Consider the following 24,314-nt stretch of genomic DNA (forward strand, 5'->3'; position numbering starts at 1 on the left):
CCCCAACTGCTAAGACCAGGATCAAGGGCCCTCTCCTCAGAGCAGGGGCAGGTTGTACCTTTCATGATCTCTTACCTGTTCGTGCACTGTGCACCCAGCAGGCTGTGAGGCAGACAAGCAGGGGCTACACGGTATTCACCATTTTATTTCGAAACCAGCCTGTGTGTTGAATGAATAAGCTTACCCACAGCTGACTGCTGGCACAGCCTCCTTGAGGGCGAAGCCTGGGCCCAGCCCTCAAGAGCTCGCAGACAGTTGAACCATGACAACCACATAACCTCTAAGGAAGAGGTGGCGTGTACACACACATGCTGGACTGAGGGGCTGTCGCCCTGCCCGACTAGGAGAGATGCTACTCCCAACCCAATAGTCTGAGTTACTTCAGGACGTGTCACCCGACAAAGCAAGTCTCTGCCTTGGTCCCGTTTTAACCAGCCCACCCACCCTCCTGCTCTCATTCACCGCTAGCTGGGGTGCACTCAGCTGCACTTGGAAGGGCAGTTAAGACACCCAAGCTTCTGTCCCCTCCCATTGGGAAGCAAATCAAAGTTGCAGTAGCTCTTGATACTACAAGACATTGTGTCTTGTGCTTATTCCTTTTTACTCATCTCCAAAACATTGTAAAAAGTCTAATTTCACATCACCCAGTTTCTCCTATCTTCACATTTTACGCGTCATCTCCCCATTTCTCACCCTGTGTCCCTCCCAAGGGTTGATCCTGTCTCTCAGAACCAGCAGGGCATTTGAGTATACATAAGCTGCGTCCTTTCTTAACTCTCAAAACAATCAGTATCTTTATCTAACACAGGAAGAATATGACCACAATGGAGCTACTTTAACTATGCCATGGCTACTCCTCCCTAAAATTTGCCACAGTAATCTATGTTCCCATTTTGTAAAGAAACTAAACTAAGGTTTAGCAAATAGGTGGTAACTCCAAAGGATTTCAGGGTTAGACCAAGCCAGACAAGGGACCCGTCCTGGAATAAAACCTGACGAAGACTACATCCACGGTTAGGGTATAAAAGTTTATTACACGTACAGTGTTACCACTAACGAAGGCAGACAGGCTAGGACACAAGGGTGCTGGGTGCAGGACCGCCAGCTCTTTGGAAAGGGAACAGGTATGGGCAGCTCGGAGCTTCCTGCCACACGGCCTGGTCAGTCAGACGGGGGAGCACATGCCGGACACCACGGACGCCGGCGCATCAAGCAACTGCTCTGGGCGCCCACTGCCTTTCCTGTCTGATCTGCGGCTTGGAAGGATACCATCACCAGAGGCAAAACAATGAAGCAAAGGGGCTTCCCAAGGTAGCTCAGGCTCGTCTCTGAAGTCACAGCAACACCGTTTTAATCAATATGTTTAATTGGATGATTTCCACAAACTATACACGAAGTCTCTAACCATGACAACACAGTGAAGTACAAAACATTAAGTTACAGGAGGAGGGGAGAGAAGGCAGCACCGACGGTGCCCCCTTCCAGTCTCGGTTGGCCTGGGGGTTGGGGGGAGGTTTCTTTTTAAACCAAGCCCCTTGTTTCAATGTACAAAAGAATTACTCTGATTGATATTAAATTGTATTGAAAACAAAACGGACTAAAAAGCGAATACTATTCTACATTGGGGTGGAAATGGGAGGAAAGAATGAGTCCTTCAGAGCAGGAGGGGAGAGAGTTGCGGAAGGTTCTATGGCTGTGACCCCAGGGGGTCACTCACGCTGCTCCATTTTTACTTTTGGTGGTCTCAGGAAGGTCCGGTTTTTCTTCTCTTTCTTCCCCTTTGTATTTGCTTGGAAGTTTCGCCAGCTATCCACACGGCCATCTCGACTTTCCTAAACACAAGAGGGTCAAGGTAAGGAAACTAGTTAATTAAGAGGAAGGGCCCGAACCTGCTCTGCCACCCCTGGCCCACCCCCACCCCCCATAACCTAGCTCAGCCACCTGGAACAATCCAAGAGTAGAACAGAGCTGAGCTTTCCTCCCATTTCCTGGGACCCAGAAAAGCATCAGAACACTCCTAGAGGGCAGGATAAGCCAGTCGCAGGTTGGAAGAGAACAAAATGAGTAACACTCATCTCAGCAACGAGGCCACCCTCTGTGGGGAGTCCCTGGGCCAGATATTCAGCATGTGCTACTCTAGTCCCCATAAAAAGCTCACTGGCGTGTGGTGCCACCGGCATTTCACAAATGACGACACCGAGGCTCAGAGGTTAGCTCATTTTCTCAGAGCCATGCAGCTAGCCAGCAACACAGCCACTCTCTCCACTGCACCTTCCCTACTCCCCACCAAAACTTGCGTGGAGGTGCCAAGCCAACTCCAGTCGTGCTGAGAAGGCCACTAGGACCTCTTCCTCCTTATGAAGGGGCCTACTCGTGTTCTCCCTTTACTCATACATGCAGTGGTACAGAAGCAAAGTCAATCCCTACCCTGACACCTAAATGATACAGAAGACCAAATATTGCTCACTTCAGAATACTAGCTGAGCACCTGAAGGATGTAACTAGGGTGTCAAAGAGAAGTCAAGTTCAAAAGCCCTAAGTCCCTCTACAGGCAGGACACCAGGTCCGTAAGAACCTCAGTTTCTACTAAAAGACCTCTATGTAGGGCACCACTCCATGTTTGCCCCCTAAATTACATGGGCGAGCCATTTTTCTTGAGCCCCCCTGGCAGCCTATGCCTACCACAACCTCTCCAACACCATTCAGAGGTCCTCAGGGCCCCTGTGAAGGCTACAGAGGCAGGCCAGACGCTCTGCAAAGCTCTTGCTCTCATCCACACTCCCCGCTTCCCTGGCTGTCGGCCCCAGGCAGTCCTGAGAATGCTCCAGGAACCAAGTTGCTACTGGGAAGTTTTCTTACTCTGGAATAAGAATTCCAGGCCACCTTGGAAATTTACCTCAAAGTTTTTCTGCCACTCCCTTTCCCGTTTGGCTTTTTCTTGAGCTTCAATCTCTTCTTCCCTTTGTCGCTTCCTAGGAGGAAAACCAGACCATAGTATTCATACGATACTTGAAGAGATTGTGTTAATTATACAATTTAAGGCATCTCCCCACAGAAGCAAGCATATAAATTAAATCAGTTTTCTAGGGTTCTACAAAGAGGGCCATTTGGGAAGGGCGCCAAGTAGCTTCATGTATGTCTTATTGTAAAACATGCAGATGAGACTGTGAGGCAGAGATAAATTCCCATCACACAGACAGACAAGACAGGGTCATCGAAGCTCAGCCACTGACAAAACTATCTTGAGAACCCAGCCTACCTTGCTTCATCAGAATGACCATTACAGTAACAGAGGTTCTTACTCAAGAAGATCTCTGCACAAAACCCCATCCCTCAATGAGTACATTTCATACAACCTCAACTAGAAAAAACTAGTTATTGCTAAACACCAATCAACACCACAAAATACATACACTAAATTAACCTCAAGCTTTCTGATGAGCTAGGGAAACCGTAAGGACAATAAACATTGTGTCAGTGATTACACTGTACATACTCACCAAAGCTGCAGCCACTAGTCACAAAAAAGGTTCTGGCCTCAAAAACAATGGCCTCAATAACTGCCTATTTCACTCCATGAAATCGGAAGAAAACACCCAGCACTCTTGATTGTAAAGCCACTAAGGACACATCTATTCAGTATTTCCAAAGTCAGAATTTCTTATCCTGGTGATTCAAAACTTTGATTGTTTCAGGTAACTATTTTAAACAACCTCTTAAATAACATATAACATTATTCCTTCATTAGAAAAATCCCCAAAGAGCAACATTGGTTAATCAAGGTCTTTAGATATGGCTTAAATGAATATATTGATATATACCTTTCGTGCATCTCTTTGGCTTCTCTCTCCTTTCTTTTAATTTCCAGCTCAGCGAAGAGTTTCATGGTCTGTTTGTATACTGCTTGTTTGAACTACAAGAAAATTAAGAACAAAAGAAAATAAAATTAAGTATTTTACCAGCTACTTGAATTGAGTACTTTCAGATTGAGCCCAAGACAAAAGCAGCTTAGAACTCCGCAAGGAAAAAGATTATTCAAAAAGAACTAATTTATGATGTACTCTTGGGGGATAAATAAGATGTCTGCCTATGAGCTATTTCCACCACTTTCCCCATTCAGATGATACACAGGAAAAATGCTTTAGTAAAAGTCACCAGTAAGGAAAAATTTCTACCTACTCATCACAACCATGTGAGATTTTGGAGGGCTCTTTCATCCAATGACTTTCCAAAAATAACTTTCATATCTTTTTTCAAAAATATTTTATAATTACTCTGTGCTCGGCACTGAAGCAGGTACGAGAGGTAGGAAGTTGCTATCAAGTAGACCAGTCTTAGAGGTGTACTGACTATGGCAGGGCTACTGCCTGCCTATCCCCCCGCCACCTCGTCTATTCTCCATCCATTTAAAATCCCTTACCTTAAGACTCATGGCCACCCCACATAAAAGCCTATGTTTCCTAGGCCTCCTTGTAGAATAGCTAGGTATGGTGATATAACTTTAGTTTTAGCCCATGAGATATTAAGAAAAGTAATGTAGCAACTTTTTGGATGTTCTTAAAAGGAATAGACTTATCCCTTCTTGCCCCTTTCCTCTGTTCTGAACTCCGAGGACAAGAGCAACATCCTTATTGGCAGAGTCAGAATAGACGGGGTCCTTGGATGACACATGTCCCAAGGCTGCCATACCAATGGCCATCTTCCCAAAGACTATTATACAGGTGAGAAAACAAATCGCTACCTTGTTCCAGTCACCGTCATTTTGGGTCTCAGTTGTACACAGCTGAACTTATATTCTAATTATTACACTGATAGAAAGTAATACATTAGATAGGAAACAAATCTCTACCTTTAAAACTTTTGCCGAACATACAAAGTATTTCAAATGTATAAAGAAATATAGGAAATAACCTATCATGCAGATTTCATAGGGCTTATATCTTAAAATCAGAGACACTGAGGCAGAGAGTAGTAGATGAAGAAAAAAAAAAAAGTAAAGAAGCCCCCAAATTTCTCACTTCTTTTAATATTGTTACCTGTCCAAAATGAAAGCAATGCTGACCAACTCCAGTCCCTAATAAAGATAAACATCAATGGAGTAAAAGAGTCTGTAAAGAATACTTTAACATCTTTAAAAGCTCTAAACTCTCCTGGATGATATTGCTGGTGACTGTCAATATTTTACATTTTTTTGCTTTTTCCAAATTTTCTATGATTAGCCTGTGTTCCTTGTAATCAGAGAAAAAGGCAACTAAAAAAAGTTACTTAGAAGAACCAAGGAATATTTGTAAGAGGGTCTTCAGAAAAGACTAGAGAGGATAACTAAAGGGAAGAGAGAATAAGACTAAAGAGAAAAAAACTAAAACACAGGAACAGAGTAAACCCACAACAGGTGGCCAAGGGAAAATATGGCCTAGAAGTTCTCAAGCAATGTTACCACATAGCAGATGGGACCAGTCACTTTTCTGAAGACACTCTTACAAAATCACTGAAGCAAGAGAAGTTGCAAGGAAGATTCCCTAGCAAGATAGCCTCTCTTCAATATATCTTTAAAAACAAGACAGGTACAAGGATAAGTTACATGTTGACCTAAGTTGAGGCAAAATTAAGATGACTTTAAGCTTTTCAGGCTAGAGAGGCAAAAAGACATAAATATTTAAGGAAAGTCTCTCTCTTAACCAATCTCCATTAAATAACCTCTGGATTACCCAATGCTCTCCATGTCTCTGTAAATTATTACCGAGCACAAGAACTCATGGCTAGTAGACAGCTGTTTAAGAGTCATTTGTGATTGCTCCCAAAGCTATCTATGTCAGTTGTAATTAATACTAAACTTGTGTGATTTAAATATCACAAATTAATGAATATGGTTATAAAAATGTTTGTTAAAACTAAGTATAATGCTTTAGAAAAATTCAATAAACGTAAGTTCCTAAAAATGACTGCTGTTGCATGAGGTACAGGTGAGACATCTGGAAAAGACTAGAAAAAAATCAAATATCTAGGATTTTGCTCTTGGTTTGTTTCACGAGTACCTAAGTTTTTAATATACTTCAAAAGAAATTAGGGGCTTCCGACCAAGATGGAGGCCTAGACAGACACGCTGCATCTCCCTCCACAACTAAGAAGGAATACAACTACCTCAAAACTAGAGACTACCAGAAGTTCCAGAAAATCAAACTGCATGGAAGTCCAACAAACAAAAATATAAAGAAGCAATACTCATCCAGACAGGTAGGAGGGGCAGAGCTGGGGCAGAAAGAATGAGGTGTGGCAGCAGCAGCAGCAGCTGGCCAATGGGAAGTGCAGTCACACGTTTTAAATAGTAGGGAGGGACACCTGAGGAACGCTCTCTGCACCAGACCTGTCCACACAGCTCACGGTCCAGCGCCAGGGGTACATAAAGCCTCGTTGCTTCTGACTGTGCAAACCAGTGGGGGTTGGGGTGGAGGAAGAAACTGCCAGTCTCTCAGCGGAGTCCACTTGTTTAAAGGGACCCACGGTCCTAGAACGTCTGCAGACCCACCCACTCGGGGAACAATAGCCAGTGCAACAGCTAAAGAGGCGCCAGTCCGGTGTGGAAGTGAGAGAGGTACCTGGAAAAAAGGGGGAACTAAGCGACCAGGAGATAGCCAACTTAACAGATGCAGAGTTCAAAACACTGGTGATAAAGATGCTCACAGGCTTGACAGACATGCTTGAGTATGGCAAACGCATAAGGGGATAAGTAAAGGCTATACTAAATAAAACGAAGGAAAATCCACACAAAACCAATGGTGAAGGGAAGGAAACCAGGGTTCAAATCAATGATTTGGAACATAAGAAATAAACAGCAACCAGTACAGAATGAGGAAACAAGAATTGAAAAAAATGAGGAGAGGCTTAGGAATGTCTGGGACAACTTTAAACGTGCCAACATCCAAATCATAGGGGTGCCAGAAGGAGACAAGGAAGAGCAAGAACTTGAAAACTTATGTGAAAAAATAATGAAGGAAAAATTCCCAAATTTGGCAAAAGAAACAGACATACAAGACCAGGAAGCACAGAGTCCCAAACAAGCTAGACCCAAGGAGGACCACACCAAGACACATCATAATTAAAATGCCAAAGGTTCAAGATAAAGAGAGAATATTAACAGCAGCAAGAGAAAAGCAGAGAGTTACCTACAAAGGGGTGCCTATAAGACTATCAGCTGATTTCTCAAAAGAAACTTTCTTTGCAGGCAAGAAGGAACTGGCAAGAAGTATTCAATGTGACAAAAAGCATGGACCTACAACCAAGATTACTCTATCTGGCAAAGGTGTCATTTAGAATGAAAGGGCAGGTAAAGTGCTTCCCAGACAAGGTAAAGCTAAAGGAGCTCATCATCACCAAACCATTATTATATGAAATGTTAAAGGGAGTTATTTAAGAAAAAGATCAAAACTATGAACATTAAAATGACAACAAACTCACAACTATCAACAACTGAATCTAAAAAATCACAACAAAAACCAACAAAGCAAACCAGAATAGGAACAGAGTCATAGGTATAGAGATCATTTAGAAGGTTATCAGCTGGGTAGGGGAAGAGGGAGAAATGGGGAAATGGTGCAGGGATTAAGAAGTATAACTGGTAGGTACAAAATAGACAGGAGGGTGTTAAGAATAGTATAGGAAAAGGATGAAGCTAAAGAGCTTATATGCACAACCCAGGGAGGTGGGATTGCTGGAGGGAAGGGGGTACTGGGCGGAGGAGAGCAAAGAGTAAAAAAAATTGGAACTACTGTAACTACATAATCAATAAAATATACTTTAAAAAAGCAACTAAGAGTACAAGAAACTATGGAAAATGCTTTGTGTGTATATTTCATAAAATAAAGTCAACTGCAAATTCCAGACAGCTATCACACATTCAAAGGAAAAGGTGACAACCCTATGTCAAAAAAGAGGTGAACTTTTTAAAAGGGTGAATAAATGTAATTTGATATTTTAAGTTAAAATAAAATGTTTATAGCATGTATGCATCATTCTTTAGGCTTCCCTCTCTTTAACCCACCAATCAGTGAACCTAAGTACATGAGGTTAGGTGGCTTTTCCCACATTTAACTCACCAGCTCCGGATCATCCTCCTCTACATTTGTTGGTTTCCCTTCCTTCTTTAATTGCTTTTTTCGCTCTTTCACCTAAAAGAAATATTTTCATCAAAAATGAGCATTCATATTTTGAGAACATCCATTAAGTTGCATATGTAATATATGTATTTTCTATAACAGAAAGTTAGCATTGGAAAACAGATGAGCCTTCCACCTCCCCTCTGAAACAGCAATGCAGTCAAGGGAAACTAGGAACCAGGGGTCCTTTCCCTAACCTCATCAAAAATTTAATCTATCTGAAAGGATAAAAGGGGACCAGCAAGGAAGCTGTCCCCAACTCACTAAATCCTAGGCCAGCTTGAAAGAGCTTTTGATAAATTCAACACATTACCCATATTTCTTTCACAGCTTATAGTTATATGTTCATAGTAAAACATATATATAGATATAGACATATATCTATATATATATACATATATATATTTGTCAGGTTTTAGAAGAAGCTACAGAATATTAAGTATTGTTTTTCTGGCATTTCTACAACTGCATTCTTAATCATTTTCACTGTTAAACCCCTTTAAACCAATAACTTTCACATTGTGTCAACTGGTGTTTTTATCACTTTGGCAAACAGAGATCCAAAATAATCAAATATACTCATTCACACAAGAATGACATTGCTCCATTAAATAATCATTCAGTGTTGTACACCAGCAAAAAGAAAAGTGCTTCCCACGCTCAGAAAGGCCCCACTGCCACCTTGTGGTCAGAAAGACTGAGCATGGCTCCTTGACAAGCCCAATATAGAAGAAGGGCATCTACCACAATGATTCAAGTACAAATTGTCAGGTACTTCTCTGATTTTTACCAGAACTGGGCCTGCATGTGCCATTTCCAACACATGACCACAGGATATAATTATGGTCATCCATATCCTCTTTTAACTCATTCTGCTCATCTAAACTTGGAGTCATTATTACCACTGGTTATAAAGTTCTGTTTTAGATTCCAAAGCTCTTCAACGAGAAGATAACACGCATATTCACTCCCAATTGACATATCGCTTATAAGTGATCTCAAGATTCTTGCCCTAGCAAGTAAAAATAAAAGCAAAGACCTTTCTTACCCAAAGCAGGCCACCTCAACATTTCCCACCACTCAGGAGTTTGGTAATGCATAAATAACAATGACACCAGCTCTAACTAAATTTATTCCAACTCAGTCCTTCCCTGTTGCTAATACAGACATGTAACTCCTCGCTATTTAAAAAAAAAATGTATTCATACTCCCTTGTCAGCCTACCTCAAGCCCATGTTCCAACCCCTTCACAAGGACAAGCATAAAAATCAAGGGTGAAGTGTCACCACTGCTACTCCACTTCTCCACTCTCAAAATGAGGTAATGTGACATGTAAAGAGAGGACAAGAAAAGCCCTCTTTCCACAACACAGGACTGGTAAGGAAAGCGGCTGAATCACTTCTCGGCCCTTTGGCTGAGCCCAAGTAAAGGAAAAAGGCTGGAGGAGTGTCCGAGCCATCCCTCATCCTGAGCTCTAGGCACACACTATCTCACCACCACCATGCGAAGTGGCGCAGACCACATGAGCAGTCTCAGCCAAGCCGGTAGGCACTGCCGTGTACCATTAACCCTCCTACGCGGTGCCCAAGGCGTGCTAATACTTCCTGTAAACACAGCAGCACTATAAATACTTACAGTGTGTTCCACGTATTCTTTTCCTGCCTGAATTACATCCAGGGCCCTCTTCTTTTGTTCCTGATCCAGTAGCAACTTGTAAGCTTTGTCCACAGCTAATGCAAAACATTGAAATTAACTGTTTCTGCAAACACCCTCTGCAAGTCTGAACTATACTCAGGCAGTGTAAATGGACTTGTGCCATCTAAAAGCATTCCCTACTTTCTTAAATTATTTACTGTTGTTAAACTAATTAAAAAACATATAACTATAGCAATGACTTTCCTGAGAGCCTGGGAAAAAAATTAAATATACACTCAAGGCTAATACACCACATCTAGGTTTAACTCAGTGATAAAACACTGCCAATTAGCTTTTATGTTCACAGAAAAAAAATGATCGTATGCAATAACAGTCTTTGTTGGCACAGAGAAATTTTAAGAAAGTAAACTTAAGGTCTATTTCTTAAACAGCAACATTTTGCTTTGTAATGACAACTGTTCTACTGAAAACCAGCTTCTTCATGACCAGAAGGCAAAACTATTACACTCTTTTCTTGATCAAGGACAAGGAACAGTTTGTCCCTAACAATGACAATATATTATTCAGCAGCAGGAAAATTTACAAATACCTTCAAAAGCCTTTTGTGCTCTGTCAGCATCATCTTGATTTTTGTCAGGATGCACCAAGATGGAGAGCTATAATAAGAGAGAGGTTAGGTTTGGCAAAAAGGATCATTTACACTTTGGCTGCACTCCTGAAACCAAAAGCGCTAAGGTACTATGGCAAAAAAGCTGTTAGCCAGAAGCATTTTTTAAAAATTAATAAATATCATATAAAAGGCTCAGAAATACTGGTCTTTAACAAATTCAAGCACCAAAAGGTAAATACACAACTGGGGAAACAGTTTTAACCACAGTGTTAAGAACAATACTAGCATTATGAGGATGTTGTGATCATTTGGGGGAAGAGAGTGCCACTGAAAACTACAAGCTCCTGTTAGGTTCCTTATCCTGAGCACTGAAGAGGATAAAACAGGTATGAGACATCGTCTCCTTCCTAAAAGAATTACTACTATAACACTGTGGTTTTTAGTTCTAGCTGTGCTCCAGGCCTGTGAGACTTTTTAAAAATACAGATGTCTACTTTCCACCCTCAGAACTTCTGAATCAGTCTCTGGCATCTGTACTTATTAAAACTCTACTAGACTGGGTATCAGATAAAATTCAGGAATTAGTGTTAATTTTGTTAGGTGTGACAAGTGGATATGCAAAAATGTCCTTTTTTATTTGGGGAAATTCATGATGAAGTATCTAGAGGTAAAGTATCATGGTGTCTGTGATTTACTTGTCAACAATTCAGCCAAAAATATATCATTAATAAAGCAAACTGTTCCAAACAGGTGGTGAGTATATGGGTGTTGATTGCTCTATTCTTTCTTTTTAAAGTACATATAATTTAAAATTTTTAATGTCAAAATAAAAAACAAAAATCTCCACAGGTGATTCTTTTAGATAGCCATGGTTAAGAACCACTCAACTACTATCATTGACAGACAGAAACCAACTAGTTGCAACAAAGGGACTATGTTGATAGATGATAGCAAGTGAAAATCTAATGCTAAATCCTACATTACTGGAAACAGAACCTTAGGATCTAATTCCAACTTCAATCACCAATTAGCTGTGAGACCTTGAGAAACTCACTTAACCTATCTCTGCCTCATCTTCTGCTTATATTAGGTACTTACTTACATCTCATTGTGTTGTTTTAAGGATGAAATGAAATAATGCAAGTAAAGAACTTAGAATACTAACACACACTGACAACAGTTAGCATATAAAGAGGACATACTGCCCTGGCTGGTGTGGCTCAGGGGATTGAGCACCAGCCTGCAAAACAAAGGGTCACCAGTTCAATTCCCAGTCAGGGCACATGCCTGGGTTGCAGGCCAGGATACCAATTGGGGGTATGTGAGACACAACCATTGATGTTTCTCTCCCTTTCTCCCTCCCTTTTAAAAACAAATAAATCCGTCGTCGGCAGCCGTCCGTCTCGAGAGACGATGGTGTAGCTTCTTCAGAGTCTATCTGCATTGCCGAGAATGGCTGTGCAGTCCGACTCGGGAGTGACACGGTATCTGTCTCCTCCCATGTTGAATCGACATCTTGCGATGACGCTGGAGTGTCCTCTCCAGTGAAGCTGAAGCTACAGAGCCTGGGCAGGGTGATATGGAGGGTCTGCTGTTGCCCATGCAGCAGACCCCCCCTCTCTTCGCAGCTGATGGGTCCAAGGGAAAGACGGAGTCAATACAGCTTGGCTTCAGGTGCGCCGCAGGAGTTGCCGGTGATGACTACAACGTCAAACCGCCTTAGGGACTCCGGCTCTGGATTTTCTGTCGAGGTTTACTCCCCTAGCCTTTCCCCTGAAGAGGTATGCCGCAAGGCAGCGGAGGTTTTTTGGAGTCAGAGTTTTCCTTCTCTGATGTGCCCTGACTGGAAGATCGAACCAGCGACACTTAGCTCGCAGGCCGACGCTCAATCCACTGAGCCAAACCAGCCAGGGGGTTTTTAAAAACAAATAAATAGTCTTTACAAAAATACAGAAGACATACTATATGCCAAGACCTATTCTAAGTGCTTTATATGTATTATCTCATTCAAATCCTCATAACCCCAAGGGGTAGACACATTATGTGCATTTCACAATTAAGGTAACAGGCACAGAAAGGCTGAAAGTAACCTTCCCAAGTTCAAACTGCTGCCCTGGCTGGTGTGGCCCAGTGGGTTGAGAGCCAGACTACGAACCGAAAGATTGCAAGTTCAATTCCCAATCACAGCATATGCCTGAGTTGTGGGCCAGGTCTCCTGAGGGGGGCGTGGGAGAAGCAACAGATTGATGTTTCTCTCAAACACTGGTGTTTCTCTCCCTCTCTTTCTTCCTCCCTTCCCCTCTAAATAATAAATAAAACCTTTTCTTAAAAAGCTGCTAAGAGGTATAGCTAAGATTGAAATTCAAGTCATATAACTCCAGGTCATATTAAATATTAGGAATGAATAAATAAGAACTCTTATTGAATTCTTTGTCATAGCTACATAAAATCCGTTCCAACTACAGATGTCAATGGTTGCTTATTAAATTGGGAAATACTAATACATTAGAAAACTTGAAAAAAATAAAAAAGCTAACTACATATAAGTGAAGAGTAGAACTAAGAAAGAAAAAAACTATAAAATTATATAATGGGAAATGATTGAGTAGGCAAAGATAAAAAAACATCTTAGCTTAATAGTAGACCATAAGATGATTATGAGTCAGCAATGTGTGGGCAACTACTGTATTCAAGAAGCAAGCATAACACTGGATATTAATAAGTATATCATACAGGAGCTGAGAATAATATTCAGCAGTGGTCAGGCTCTTTTAGGTACACAGTACATCAATTTTCAACCTCTTCATCTCATGACACACATAATCTAATTACTGAAATTCTGCAGCACACCAAAAAATGTATTTTTTGCCTATCTGACCAAAAATATAGGTGTAGTTTTGATTCATTCCCATTGGACCGCTACTGTTGTGTTGGATGTTGTCTTTTTCTTTTCTTTTAAACACTTTAAGGGAAAACAAACCTGCCTGGTGTGGCTCAGTGGATTTACTACCAGCCTGCAAACCAGAGGGTCATCAGTTCAATTCCCAGTCAGGGCACAGGCCTGGGTTATGGGCCAGGTCCCCAGTTGGGGGCATGCAAGAGGCAACCACACATTGATGCTTCTCTCCCTCTTTCTCCCCCCCTTCCCCTCTCTCTAAAAATAAATAAAATCTTAAAAAAAAAAAAAAAAAAAAAAGAACAATTTAAGGGAAAAGAGGTCAGTGCCGGACTAAATAGTCAGAGATTGCATGTTTTAAAAATTCTTGCAGCACACCCACTGAAATATAGAAGTCCAATTTGTAAAGATAGATTACAGGAAGTGAATTATTCAACTCACAGAAGGACAGGCTTGGGGGGCGGTGTTACTCTGTCAAAACTGGAAGGATCTTTAAAAAGGACACTATAAAACTTTGTAGCTCGAGTTATTAACATTTTTTTTTATTAACATTAGAATGAACAAAAACCAGAGATTGTGGTGGAGCTCCTTTCCTAGAGAATTTCCAGACAGCACTCCTTATAACCAGTTATGTCCTACATATTCAGTTCAGTTTACAAAAAAAATTGAGAAATGAGGTCTTAAAAATAAAGAACTGTTGGACTTCTGGCCAAGATGAAGGCCTAGACTGACATGCTCCGTCTCCCTCCACAACTAAGAAGGAATATAACTACTGCAAAACCAGAAATAACCAGAAGTTCCAGAAAATAAAGCTACATGGAAGTCCAATGTATGAAGTTATAAAGAAGTAATGCTCATCCAGATGGGTAGGAGGGGTGAAGCTGAGGCAGAGAGGTCAAGCTGTGCTGGCGGCAACAGCTTTGGCAATGGTGGCGGGATGGGGGCAAGCACAGACACCTGTATTTAAGGGGAGGCGAGAAGCGCCTGGGGAGCACCCCCGGCTGCAGACCAAACCCATCAGCTCATGATTCCAACACCAGGGAAGGCAGACCCCCATTGCCTCGGACTGTGAGGCCCAGAGGGCGTGGGGACAGAGGAAGCAACTGCTGGTCTCTCAGCCAAGAGTGAAAGGCAGGAATCCATCTTGGACCCCCACCCCCACACAACACACCACAGCACGGTGAGTAGGGTCGCCCAGTAGTGACAAGTGCACAGGGCTCCGCCCCCTATAGTATAGGAGGTGTGACAGCCCCACCCAGGAAGCAAAGGTAAACACAAAACTGTCAGGATGGCACAGGTCATGATAGAGATCCTGGTGACGCAGCTGACCAGACAGCAAATATATCTAATCTAACGGATCAGCAGATAGGAAATCTTTCTGAGGCTCAGTTCAGAGTTTTGGTTATAAAAATGCTTACAGAACTAACAACAGATCTTAAACAAGATGGGGACAGAATGAAGGCTAGTCCTGCTGAAATGAACAAAAACACATACGAAACTAGTGGTGAGGGAAAGAAAACCAGGGATCATATCAACAAATTGGAACATAGGGAAGGAACAGTCAGCCAGTGTAGAAAGGAAATGAAAAGTGAGAAAAATGAGGAGAGGCTCAGAAACCTATGGGACGGTTATGAGCGGGCCAACATCTGAATCATAGGGTTGCCAGAAGGTGAAGAAGAGGAACTAGAAATTGAAAAATTATGTGAAAAAATAATGAAGCAAAACTTCCCTAACTTGGGGAAGAAAATAGACTTACAGGTCCAGGAAGCACAGAGTTCAAAAAGAACTGGACCCAGGGAGAACCACACCAAGACACATTATAATCAAAATGTCAAAAATTAAGGATAAAGAGAGAATCTTAAAAACAGCAAGAGAGAAGAAGAGAATTATGTACAACGGGGTCCTAATAAGACTATCAGTTGATTTCTCAAAAGAGACTCTGCAGGCAAGAAGGGACTGTCAAGAAATATTCAAAGTAATGAAAAGCAAAATCCTACAACCACGATTACTCTATCCAGCAAAGCTGTCATTCAGAATAGAAGGGCAGAGAAAGTGCTTCCAGGACAAAGTAAAACTGAAGGAGTTCATCAGATCCAAACCACTGTTATATGAAATGTGAAAGGGACTTGTTTAGGAGAAAGAGAATCAAAACTATGAACATTAAAATGAAAACTGTATCACAACAACCAACAACAGAAGCTAGGGAATCAAAACAAAGGCAAACTAAGTAAGTACGGGGAACATTTTGGGGGAAGGTCAGCGGGGAAGGGGAAGGGGGAAAACGGAGGGAGATGGTACAGGAATTAGGAAGCATAGTAGGACGGAGTGGAGTAGACAGGAAGATGTCGAGAATTATATGCACAACCAATGGGCATGGACTAAGGTGGGGGACAACTGGAGGGAAGTGGGTCTCTGGGTGGAGGGGAACAAAGGGAAAAGAAATTGGGACAACTGTAATAGCATACTCAATAAAGCATATTAAAAAATAATAATAAAAATAAATAAATAAACTGTTAAAAATCATTTAACTTGTTCTCTCCTGGAAGCCAGGAGATTTAATAAGTATGACTCCATAGAAGCTCTACTATTCTACCCTGTACTTCTCCCTTTTAATTAAGGGGCTAGAGAGATTTTATTTGGATATAAAATTCGTTCTAGTCAGAGGTAAGCTATGGTCATTAGATAATATTTAAGATTTTATGTCACTATGAGGTTTTTATCTAAGAGTTACATGGCCTTAGGTTTAAAAAACAAAAACAACAACAACAAAAAAGAATGGTTAAATGCTGGCCCGAAAATCATAATACAAGGCCCAACAGAATCATCACATGCTTACACTTTTTTAATGTTCAAACTCTATCCATTACAGGAAAATAGTACCATACCTGCCGAAACCTCTTTTTTATTTCTTCATCTGTCACTTCAGGATCTATCTGAAGAACCTGAAAGAATCAAAATCAAAACTGTAAAAGAAATTTAAAGAATTCATAAATTTGAGGGGCCCAATGATTATACATATCAACATCTAGAATAGTACTCAGTATTCTAGAACTATGGCAGGCATACAGTTCTAAAAAATGCTCAAGAAATATAAATGAGCAAATCAATAATGGAATAATAGCTCTACTGTTTCAGGTTTGCAATTAATACAGTATAGTTACTTTCACTCCATCAGAAAAATAATAATTTCCCTTGTATCCAGAGACATATTTCCAAACCATTAGAAAATGTTGCATTTCTCTATTCATTACGAAAAATACCTACCCCCATCCCCTACTTACCTTTGCAAATGTGGAGAAAGCATAGAACTCAACAGGGGAAAAAATGAGGCTGGCTACCTGATACTCACCTCAGTTGAGAAATGCCCACTTGGCTCCATTTTAGATCTATAATTTACATGGCCCAATGGTTCTCAACACAGAGTGAACATCACAATCACCTGTGAAAACCTGCGATCAATGCCTACCACCCCCTGCCAGGAAAGTCTGATTCCAAATGGCAGAACAGCTGTACTTTTTGAGCAATACTGTCTTAAAAAATAAATTTATTCATTCTTTTCCAAGCCTGGTATTGACATTTCTCATCAAGGATTCTAATCCCACCACCACAAATACATACATTCATTTGAGTATTTTATATAGTAACTACCACCCACTGAATACACTGCTATGCACTAGAAATGCAAAGATAAATAGGCAAGGGAACATATTTTTTAATTACCCTATAATAAGTACTTTTTTAGGAAGAACATGTTATAGGGTACACAATTAAAGCATGATTTCATATTGTAGTCCAGGGATGCAACACAGCATCATCTATTAAATTTACTGGGTATTCAGGGCCCTGAAAGGGCAGGGAGAGAGAAGAATTTGTTAGAAATTCAGAAGAGCAGGCTCCACTTCAGTAGGTCTGCATTAGAAATCAACATTTTAACAAGATCCCCTGCTGGTATGAATCACATTAAAAGTTTGAGAAGCACTAGTAAGAAAAGATGATGGCCCTGAATGGTGTGGCTCAGTGAGCTGGGCATCAACCCACATAATGAAAGGTCACAGGTTCAATTCCTGGTCAGAGCACATGCCTGGGTTGCAGTTTCAGTCCCCTGGTTGGGGTGCATACAAAAGGCAAGCGATCAATGTTTCTTTCCCTCGTTCTCCCTCCCTTCCCCACTCTCTAAAAAAATAAATTAATAAATTTTTAAAAAAGAATAAACCAATTAATGCATAAATAAGGTGTTTCAGCCCCATCTGGGAAGCTCAGCTGGTTAGGGTGTCACCCAAATACACCACGGTTGTGGGTTCAAAACCAGGTCAGGGCATAATAAGAATCAACAAATGAGTACATTAAATAAGTGGAACAACAAATTGATGTTTCTCTCTCTCCCTTCCACTTTCTATAAAATCAATAAATAGAAAAAAATTTTAAACACTTTTGTCCTGGCTGGTGTGGCTCAGTGGATTGAGCGTCGACCTGAGAACCAAAGGATCACCGGTTTTATTCCCAGTCAGGGCGCATGCCTGGGTTGTGGGCCAGGACCCTGGCTGGGGGGCATGCAAGAAGCAGCCGCACATTGATGTTTCTCTCCCCCTCTTTCTCTTTCCCTTCCCCTCTCTCTAAAAATAATAAAATCGTTTTAAAAAATAAAAAACTTTAAGTGCAATAGGTATTATTCTCATAAGGTGTTAACAATACTCATTTCAAATTATTTACAATTGTAAATGTTTAGAAGCTAATTTTAAAATCCTACAATAAAGAAATTATTTAAATAATAATTATACATTATATAAATTTATGTAACAATGCATTTAAAATAACAGGAAGTAGGGACTTCTGGTCAAGATGGTGGCATAGGCAGACATGGCTCACCTCTTTGCACAACCACATCAAAATTACAACTAAAATATAGAACAACCATCACTCAGAACCGTCAGAAATAAAGTTGAATGGAAGTCTGACAACTACGGATGAAAGAAACCACATCCATCCAGACTGGTAGGAGGAGCACAGTCGCAGAATGGGCCAGTCCCTCACCCATGTATGGTGGATAAAAATTCGGGAGAGATACCTCGGAAGCAAGGAGTCCCAGCTCCACACCAGGCCCCCAACCCAAGGTTACAGTGCCAAGAAGATAAATCCCCATAACTTCTGGCTACAAAACCAGCACAGATTGAGTTGGTGGAAGAAACTGATGGAGGCCCAAGCAGTTCCTCTTAAAACACATACACGGAGTTACCTACTCAGACTCCCTCGGAGCTCCAGCACCAGGGCAGAAGCTTGAAAGGCACCAGTGGCATACTAGGAGGAACTGAAGTATCTGGTATCAAGGTGATCAGAAGCCATTGTCTCTTTTCTTTCTCCCCACACAGAGCCTGAAAGCTGGTGCCATATCTGAGACCCCATCAATCTGGCTAACAGTGTTTGACGGGCCTTGGAGACCCCCTGAGATTGTGCCCCACCCAATTTAGGGGCCCAGCCAAGCTTCTTTTCCATATGAATGGCTGGTCTTGGCTCAGGCTTCACAACTACCTAAATCCTATCAAACAAGCAACAGCTGGCTTCAGTGAGTCCCAGGCAGAGCACTACCAAGCAGACAGCCTAGATTCACAGCTTGGCTTCACCTGGGAATCTCCAAGCCCAGCACAAGTAGCAGATATCTCAGACTGCTTTATAGCTCAAGCAAGGTGGGCCCGGGGAAATCACAGGTGGGGACTGACCTTGGCCTGCACCACCTGGGAAATCCCAGGGCCAGCACACCCAGTGGACAGCTACAGACCACATCAGAGCACCACCACCCTGCCCCTGCACAGCTGATCCTCCTCAGAAAGCTGAGGTTGATGGTCAGTGGTCACAGCCAGTCTTTGCAGCTGACCGGCCTGGGTAAATCCATCCCATTGATCTGCCAACAGCAATCAAGGTTCAACTATAAAAGGAAGGTGTACTCAGCCCACATGAAGGGTACCCAGCTTGGGTGATATGGGAGGCTGTGCCACGGGACCCTATAGGACACCTACTACATTAGGCCACACTACCAAGACACAGAGTCAAAGCAGCTCTACCTAATACAAAAAAACAAACACAGGGAGGCTGCCAAAACGAGGAGACCAAGAAATACTGCCCAAATGAAAGAAGAGATCAAAACTCCAGAAAAAGGGCTAACCACAATGGAGATAAGCAATCAATCAGATGCAAAGTTCAAAAAACTAATTATAAGGATGCTCAAGGAACTTAGTGAGGACCTCAACAGCATAAAAGAGATCCAGCCAGAAATGAAGGATTCACTAATTGAAATAAAGAACAATTTACAGGGAAACAACAGTAGAGTTGATGGAGCTGAGAATCAAATCAGTGATATGGAACATAAGGAAGCAAAAAACAACCAATCAGAACAAGAAGAAAAAAGAAAAAATGAGGATAGTATAAGCAGCCTCTGAGACAACTTCAAGAGGTCCAACATTTACATCATAGGGGTGGGTGCCAGAAGAAGAGAAAGAGCAAGAAATTGGAAATCTATTTGAAAAAATAATAAAAGAAAACTTCCCTAATTTGGTGAAGGAAATAGACATGCAAGTCCAAGAAGCACAGAGAGTCCCAAACAAGATGGATGCAAAGAGGCCCACTCCAAGACATATCATAATGAAAATGCTAAAGGTTAAAGAGAGAATCTTAAAAGCAGCAAGAGAAAAGATATTAGTTACTTACAGGGGAGTTCCCATAAGACTGTCAGCTGATATCTAAAAAAGAAACTTTGCCTGCTAGAAGGGACTGGCAAGAAGTATTCAACGTGATGAAAAGCAGGGACCTACAGCCAAGACTGCTGTACCCAGCAAAGGTAACATTTAGAATGGAAGGGCAGATAAAGAGCTTCCCAGACAAGGTAAAGCTAAAGCAGTTCATCATCACCAAGCCCTGTATTACATGAAATGTTAAAGGGACTTATTTAAGCCCTGACTGGTGTGGCTCAGTGGATTGAGCATCAGCCTACAAATTGAAAGGTCACTGGTTTGACACCTGGTCAGGACACATGCCTGGGCTGCAGGCCAGGTCTCTAATTGCAGGTGTATAAGAAGCAACCTGTCAACGTATCTCACACACACTGATGTTTCTCTCCCTCTCTTTCTCCCTCCCTTCCCTCTAAGAAAATAAATATTTTTTTAAAAGGGACTTATTTAAGAAAAAGATCAAAACTATGAACAACAAAATGGCACAAAATACAAATCTATCAACAGTGGAATCTAAAAAACAAACTAAACAAACAAAAAGAACAGAGAAAGCATCATGGATATGGAGAAGATTTTGATGGTTGCCAGATGGGAGGGGTTGTGGGGGAAAGGGTGAAGAGGTGAGGGGATTAAGAAGTATAAATAGGTAGATACAGAATGGCCATGGGGATGTAGAGTATAAGAAATGGAGGAGCCAAAGAACTTATACACATGACCCATGGACATGAACAATGGTGGGAGGACTGTCTGAGGGAATGGGGAGGGATGCAGGGGCGGGCAATGGGGGAAAATAACCAGGACAACTGTAATAGCATACTCAATTAAATATAATTAAAAATAAAATAGCATAAATAAATAAATAGCATGAAATATACACATGATCCTCCATGGTTTTGTTTTTAGATTTTATTTATTTATTTATTTATTTTATTTTAGACAGAGGAGAAAAAAGGGGGAGAAAAGAAGAGAAATACCAATCAGCTGCCTCTTGCAGGCCCCAACTGGGAACCTGGCCCGCAGCCCAGGCACATGCCCTGACCAAGGATCAAACCAGCGACCTTTCAGTTCGCAGGCCAGCACTCAATCCACTGAGCCATACCAGCCAGGGCCCTCCATGTTTTTAAATAAAACTTAGAAGTTTGAATATAAAGTTAAGAATAGCAATTTTTCTTAGGTAGAAGTATAAATTATTTATTCTTGCTTCCTTTATATTTCAAATTTTAATAAGAAATATGACTCACTTCTATGAGGAAAAGTTTAAAGCTATAAACGTATATCTGCTTGTCTAAAATCTTACGATCACTTTTCGGTTGTTGGGATTTTTCATATTTGTGTGTATGTGTGTGTGGTAAAAAGAGAAAATCTTAACAAGCAAATTAAATTAAAGGTTCTAAATTTATCAAGGTTAGCTATTCCTTCACATCTGAAAATAAATCCATATATATTTTGGTTACTTAAAAGATGATGGAGAATATTTGACAGAGCAAAGATCATCTTATTTTCCTTAACATGCTGCCTCTCAGGTTCTGCTCACAATAAAACTACCCAAGTTCAATTCCAACCATTCAACATAATACAAATTAGGCATGTGTTCTGATCTAAGTCTGCCTGCAACTATGCAAAGCTCCCCATCATGATGTCACAGCAATATTGAGATACTGAGATAGCTCACCTCAAAAGGGTTCAAATTGAAGTAGGAGGAACCAGGACGGGTCAATCTTTCAATCTGATTTTTGGATGTCAGAACTGAATCTCTCTTCTCTATTTGTTTCACCTAAAATAAAAGATTTTTAAAAACTTCATTTAGTTAAAAATAAATTCTGAATTTGTCATCTTAAATTACTCACTGACATGTTCAGCAAACATTTGTGTATCTACGTGTGCAAGCTATTTTGCTAACCACTTTGAGGAATAATTATAATAGCTACCATTTGTTGAATTTTAATAATGTGAAAACTTTACACATATTTATTCCTCTCAACAATCCTATTTAGTGGATACTATTACCTCCATTTCACAGATAAGAAAACTGAGACTTAAGAGAGGTTAATGGACTTGTTCCCAATTACCCAACTTGCAAATAAGAATTTTAATCTTAACAGTTTGATTCCAGAGCAACCATCGAGAGAATTCAAAGTCACAACCACCACCTTCAAATGATAGAAGATGTACTCGAGTGTGTGCATAGTTAATTTACAACTTTTTTAAAATTTATTTATTTATTTATTTATTTATTTATTTACAGGGGAAAGGAGAGAGGGAGAGAAACATCACTGTGTGGTTGCCTCTCATTCGCGCCCCCAACTTAGGACCTGACATGCAACCTAGTTATGTGCCCTGACTGGGAATCGAACCAGCGACACTTGGCTCACAGGCTGACGCTCAATCCACTGAGCCACAGCAGCCAGGGCGTTAATTTACAACTTTTTAAAGAAAAAATACAATTACACTGAAATATATATTAAAAGCAGCATTAAAAAAGTATGTGGGAGGGAACAAATAACTCTGCCTACCTAACTCTAACAGAGTTAGAAAAATTCCTGGCCTGAAGACAATGTGAAGGAGAATAGTCACTAAGTAGTCACAGGAAAACATCCTTGGTGCTTTATCACATAGAATGCCAGTTGGAATGAATGTTGGTATGTTATTTGCCACCATCATTCCTCTGGCCAAACAAGTTTGGAAAGATTTTCAATAACGTAAAAAACCATTCCTTCTCAGCATCTTCCTTCTTCACTCTCTTTTAAATAGCATGCCACTTCACTCACTCACCCAGTCTTTTTTCCCCAGGCTTATTTTTCCTCAAAGCACTTCAATCACTACCTGACACTATATTGTACATCTGTTTGTTTACTGTTTAGCCTTCTCTATAGAATGAAAGCTCTACAAAATGAAGACAGCATTTTTCTCTGTTGATCACGACCATATCTGCAGCACATGAACAGTACAGTAGTACCTGTCAGGTGCTCAATAAACATTGGTTGAATGATGATTGAAGGATCCTCCTTTAGGTACTTTCATTCATCCAACCAGGATTGCTTTTCTTTTCTTTTTAAACTAAGAGTTGGTAAGGGAAGCAGGTTCCATTATAATTGCTGAACACTTTCAAGTGAATGAGACATTTCAAAAGGACAGACTACAAAGGATGCGCTAATTTCCATTTTTAATGTAATATTTTTGAGGAACTACTAGGTAACACACATTGTTACAGACATCAGAGGTAGAAGATGAATTGATATGATGCTTCCCTCTGAGCAGCTCATAGCCTGGTTAGGAGCAACTGCATTCCTCTAATCCATGCCAACTTAAAGAGCTCCATCTTCAGCCTTAAGTCTTACAAAGATGCTTCTACTTATGAAATTCTGTCTTATACATTACTCAAAGAACCCTCATAAAAATTCGTTTTAATAATAGCCCGTTTTACGGGCATGGAAACAACACCTGAAAAATCAATGCCTTAAAAGAATTCGATCACAGTCAACTGCCATGCACGCATCAAATCCGAGGTTCTCTGACTCCAAATGGCTTGCTTTTCTTTCATTTATTAATTCATTAATTTACTCAACAAATATTTACTGAGTAAACCATATGTAGAAAGCGCTGGAAATGCGACAGTAAACGAGGTTCAGATCAAACTGACTCCTGTCCTAACATACCAAGCTGTTATCTGCTGCAAGACCCAGAACAAATTATTTCACTTTCTTAAACCTCAGGTTTGTCATTTGTAAAATGGACATAATGTTTACCTGCCATGATGCATAGTGCCTGGCATTTGCGAATAGCAGAAATAACCACTAATACAATTCATTACAGAGGACTAAGTAGAAAGTGCTCCGTTTAAAGTAAAAACGGGGGCCAGGACAGCCAGCTTCTGCCAGCCCTTACCAGCCCTAACTCCGCGGAGTTGGGGAACTCTGCGCGTGCCCAGGTACTTTGCTAGCCAGACTTGCCATTTACCCACAGACTTCAATCCCCAGCCTCTTTTGCGTTGCTTAGGGAATCCCCCAGCAGCTGTCAGGGAGAAACACACACACACCCCCAGCCCCGCGCCGCCCGGAAGGCCAGACTGGAGGAGCCGCCCAACGGTCCAGGCCAGGAGGACCACTGCTTTCACCCGCTGGGAGAGTAGATCCAGGCGGGGTCGCCCCGGTGCCACTACTCATCCCTCGTGGTTCACCTCACTGTAGAAGGTCATAAATGCCTCCTCTGTGCTGCCTCCGCCGCCAGAAGCCCCGCTCTCGCCTGAAGCCGCCATTTCCCCGGGCCAGCCACCACGTGAC

At 41.2% G+C, this 24,314-nt stretch overlaps 1 protein-coding gene across 3 annotated transcripts; it reads right to left on the minus strand.

The window, feature by feature from the left end:
• Positions 1–1,010: 1,010 nt before the first annotated feature.
• DNAJC8 (DnaJ heat shock protein family (Hsp40) member C8) lies at positions 1,011–24,314 on the minus strand. Of its 3 annotated transcripts, XM_090268911.1 has the most exons (9): positions 24,212–24,314; positions 21,707–21,808; positions 16,201–16,257; positions 10,399–10,465; positions 9,789–9,883; positions 8,094–8,165; positions 3,822–3,913; positions 2,897–2,972; positions 1,011–1,832 (listed from the first exon to the last, which is right to left on the minus strand). In XM_090268911.1, exons 1-9 carry the CDS (start codon positions 24,287–24,289, stop codon positions 1,710–1,712), a joined length of 762 nt encoding a protein of 253 aa, XP_090125037.1. In that variant the 5' UTR covers positions 24,290–24,314; the 3' UTR covers positions 1,011–1,709. The 3 variants fall into 3 exon arrangements, with proteins under 3 accessions (XP_090125037.1, XP_090125038.1, XP_090125039.1); XM_090268912.1 differs by lacking the exon at positions 21,707–21,808; XM_090268913.1 differs by lacking the exon at positions 2,897–2,972.

This window comes from Furipterus horrens, unplaced genomic scaffold, assembly GCF_987537825.1.
Source record: "Furipterus horrens unplaced genomic scaffold, mFurHor1.1.pri manual_scaffold_3, whole genome shotgun sequence".
Lineage (NCBI taxonomy): Eukaryota > Metazoa > Chordata > Mammalia > Chiroptera > Furipteridae > Furipterus > Furipterus horrens.

Bases quoted from the DNA above. Each gene is read 5' to 3' on its own strand.
- DNAJC8 (XM_090268911.1), bottom strand. From the start codon at position 24,289: ATGGCGGCTTCAGGCGAGAGCGGGGCTTCTGGCGGCGGAGGCAGCACA. The intron at 21,809-24,211 runs GTGAACCACGAG...CTTTTATTTTAG, and splicing joins TTATGACCTTCTACAGTGAG to GTGAAACAAATAGAGAAGAG. The intron at 16,258-21,706 runs GTGAGCTATCTC...TGATTCTTTCAG, and splicing joins TCAATTTGAACCCTTTTGAG to GTTCTTCAGATAGATCCTGA.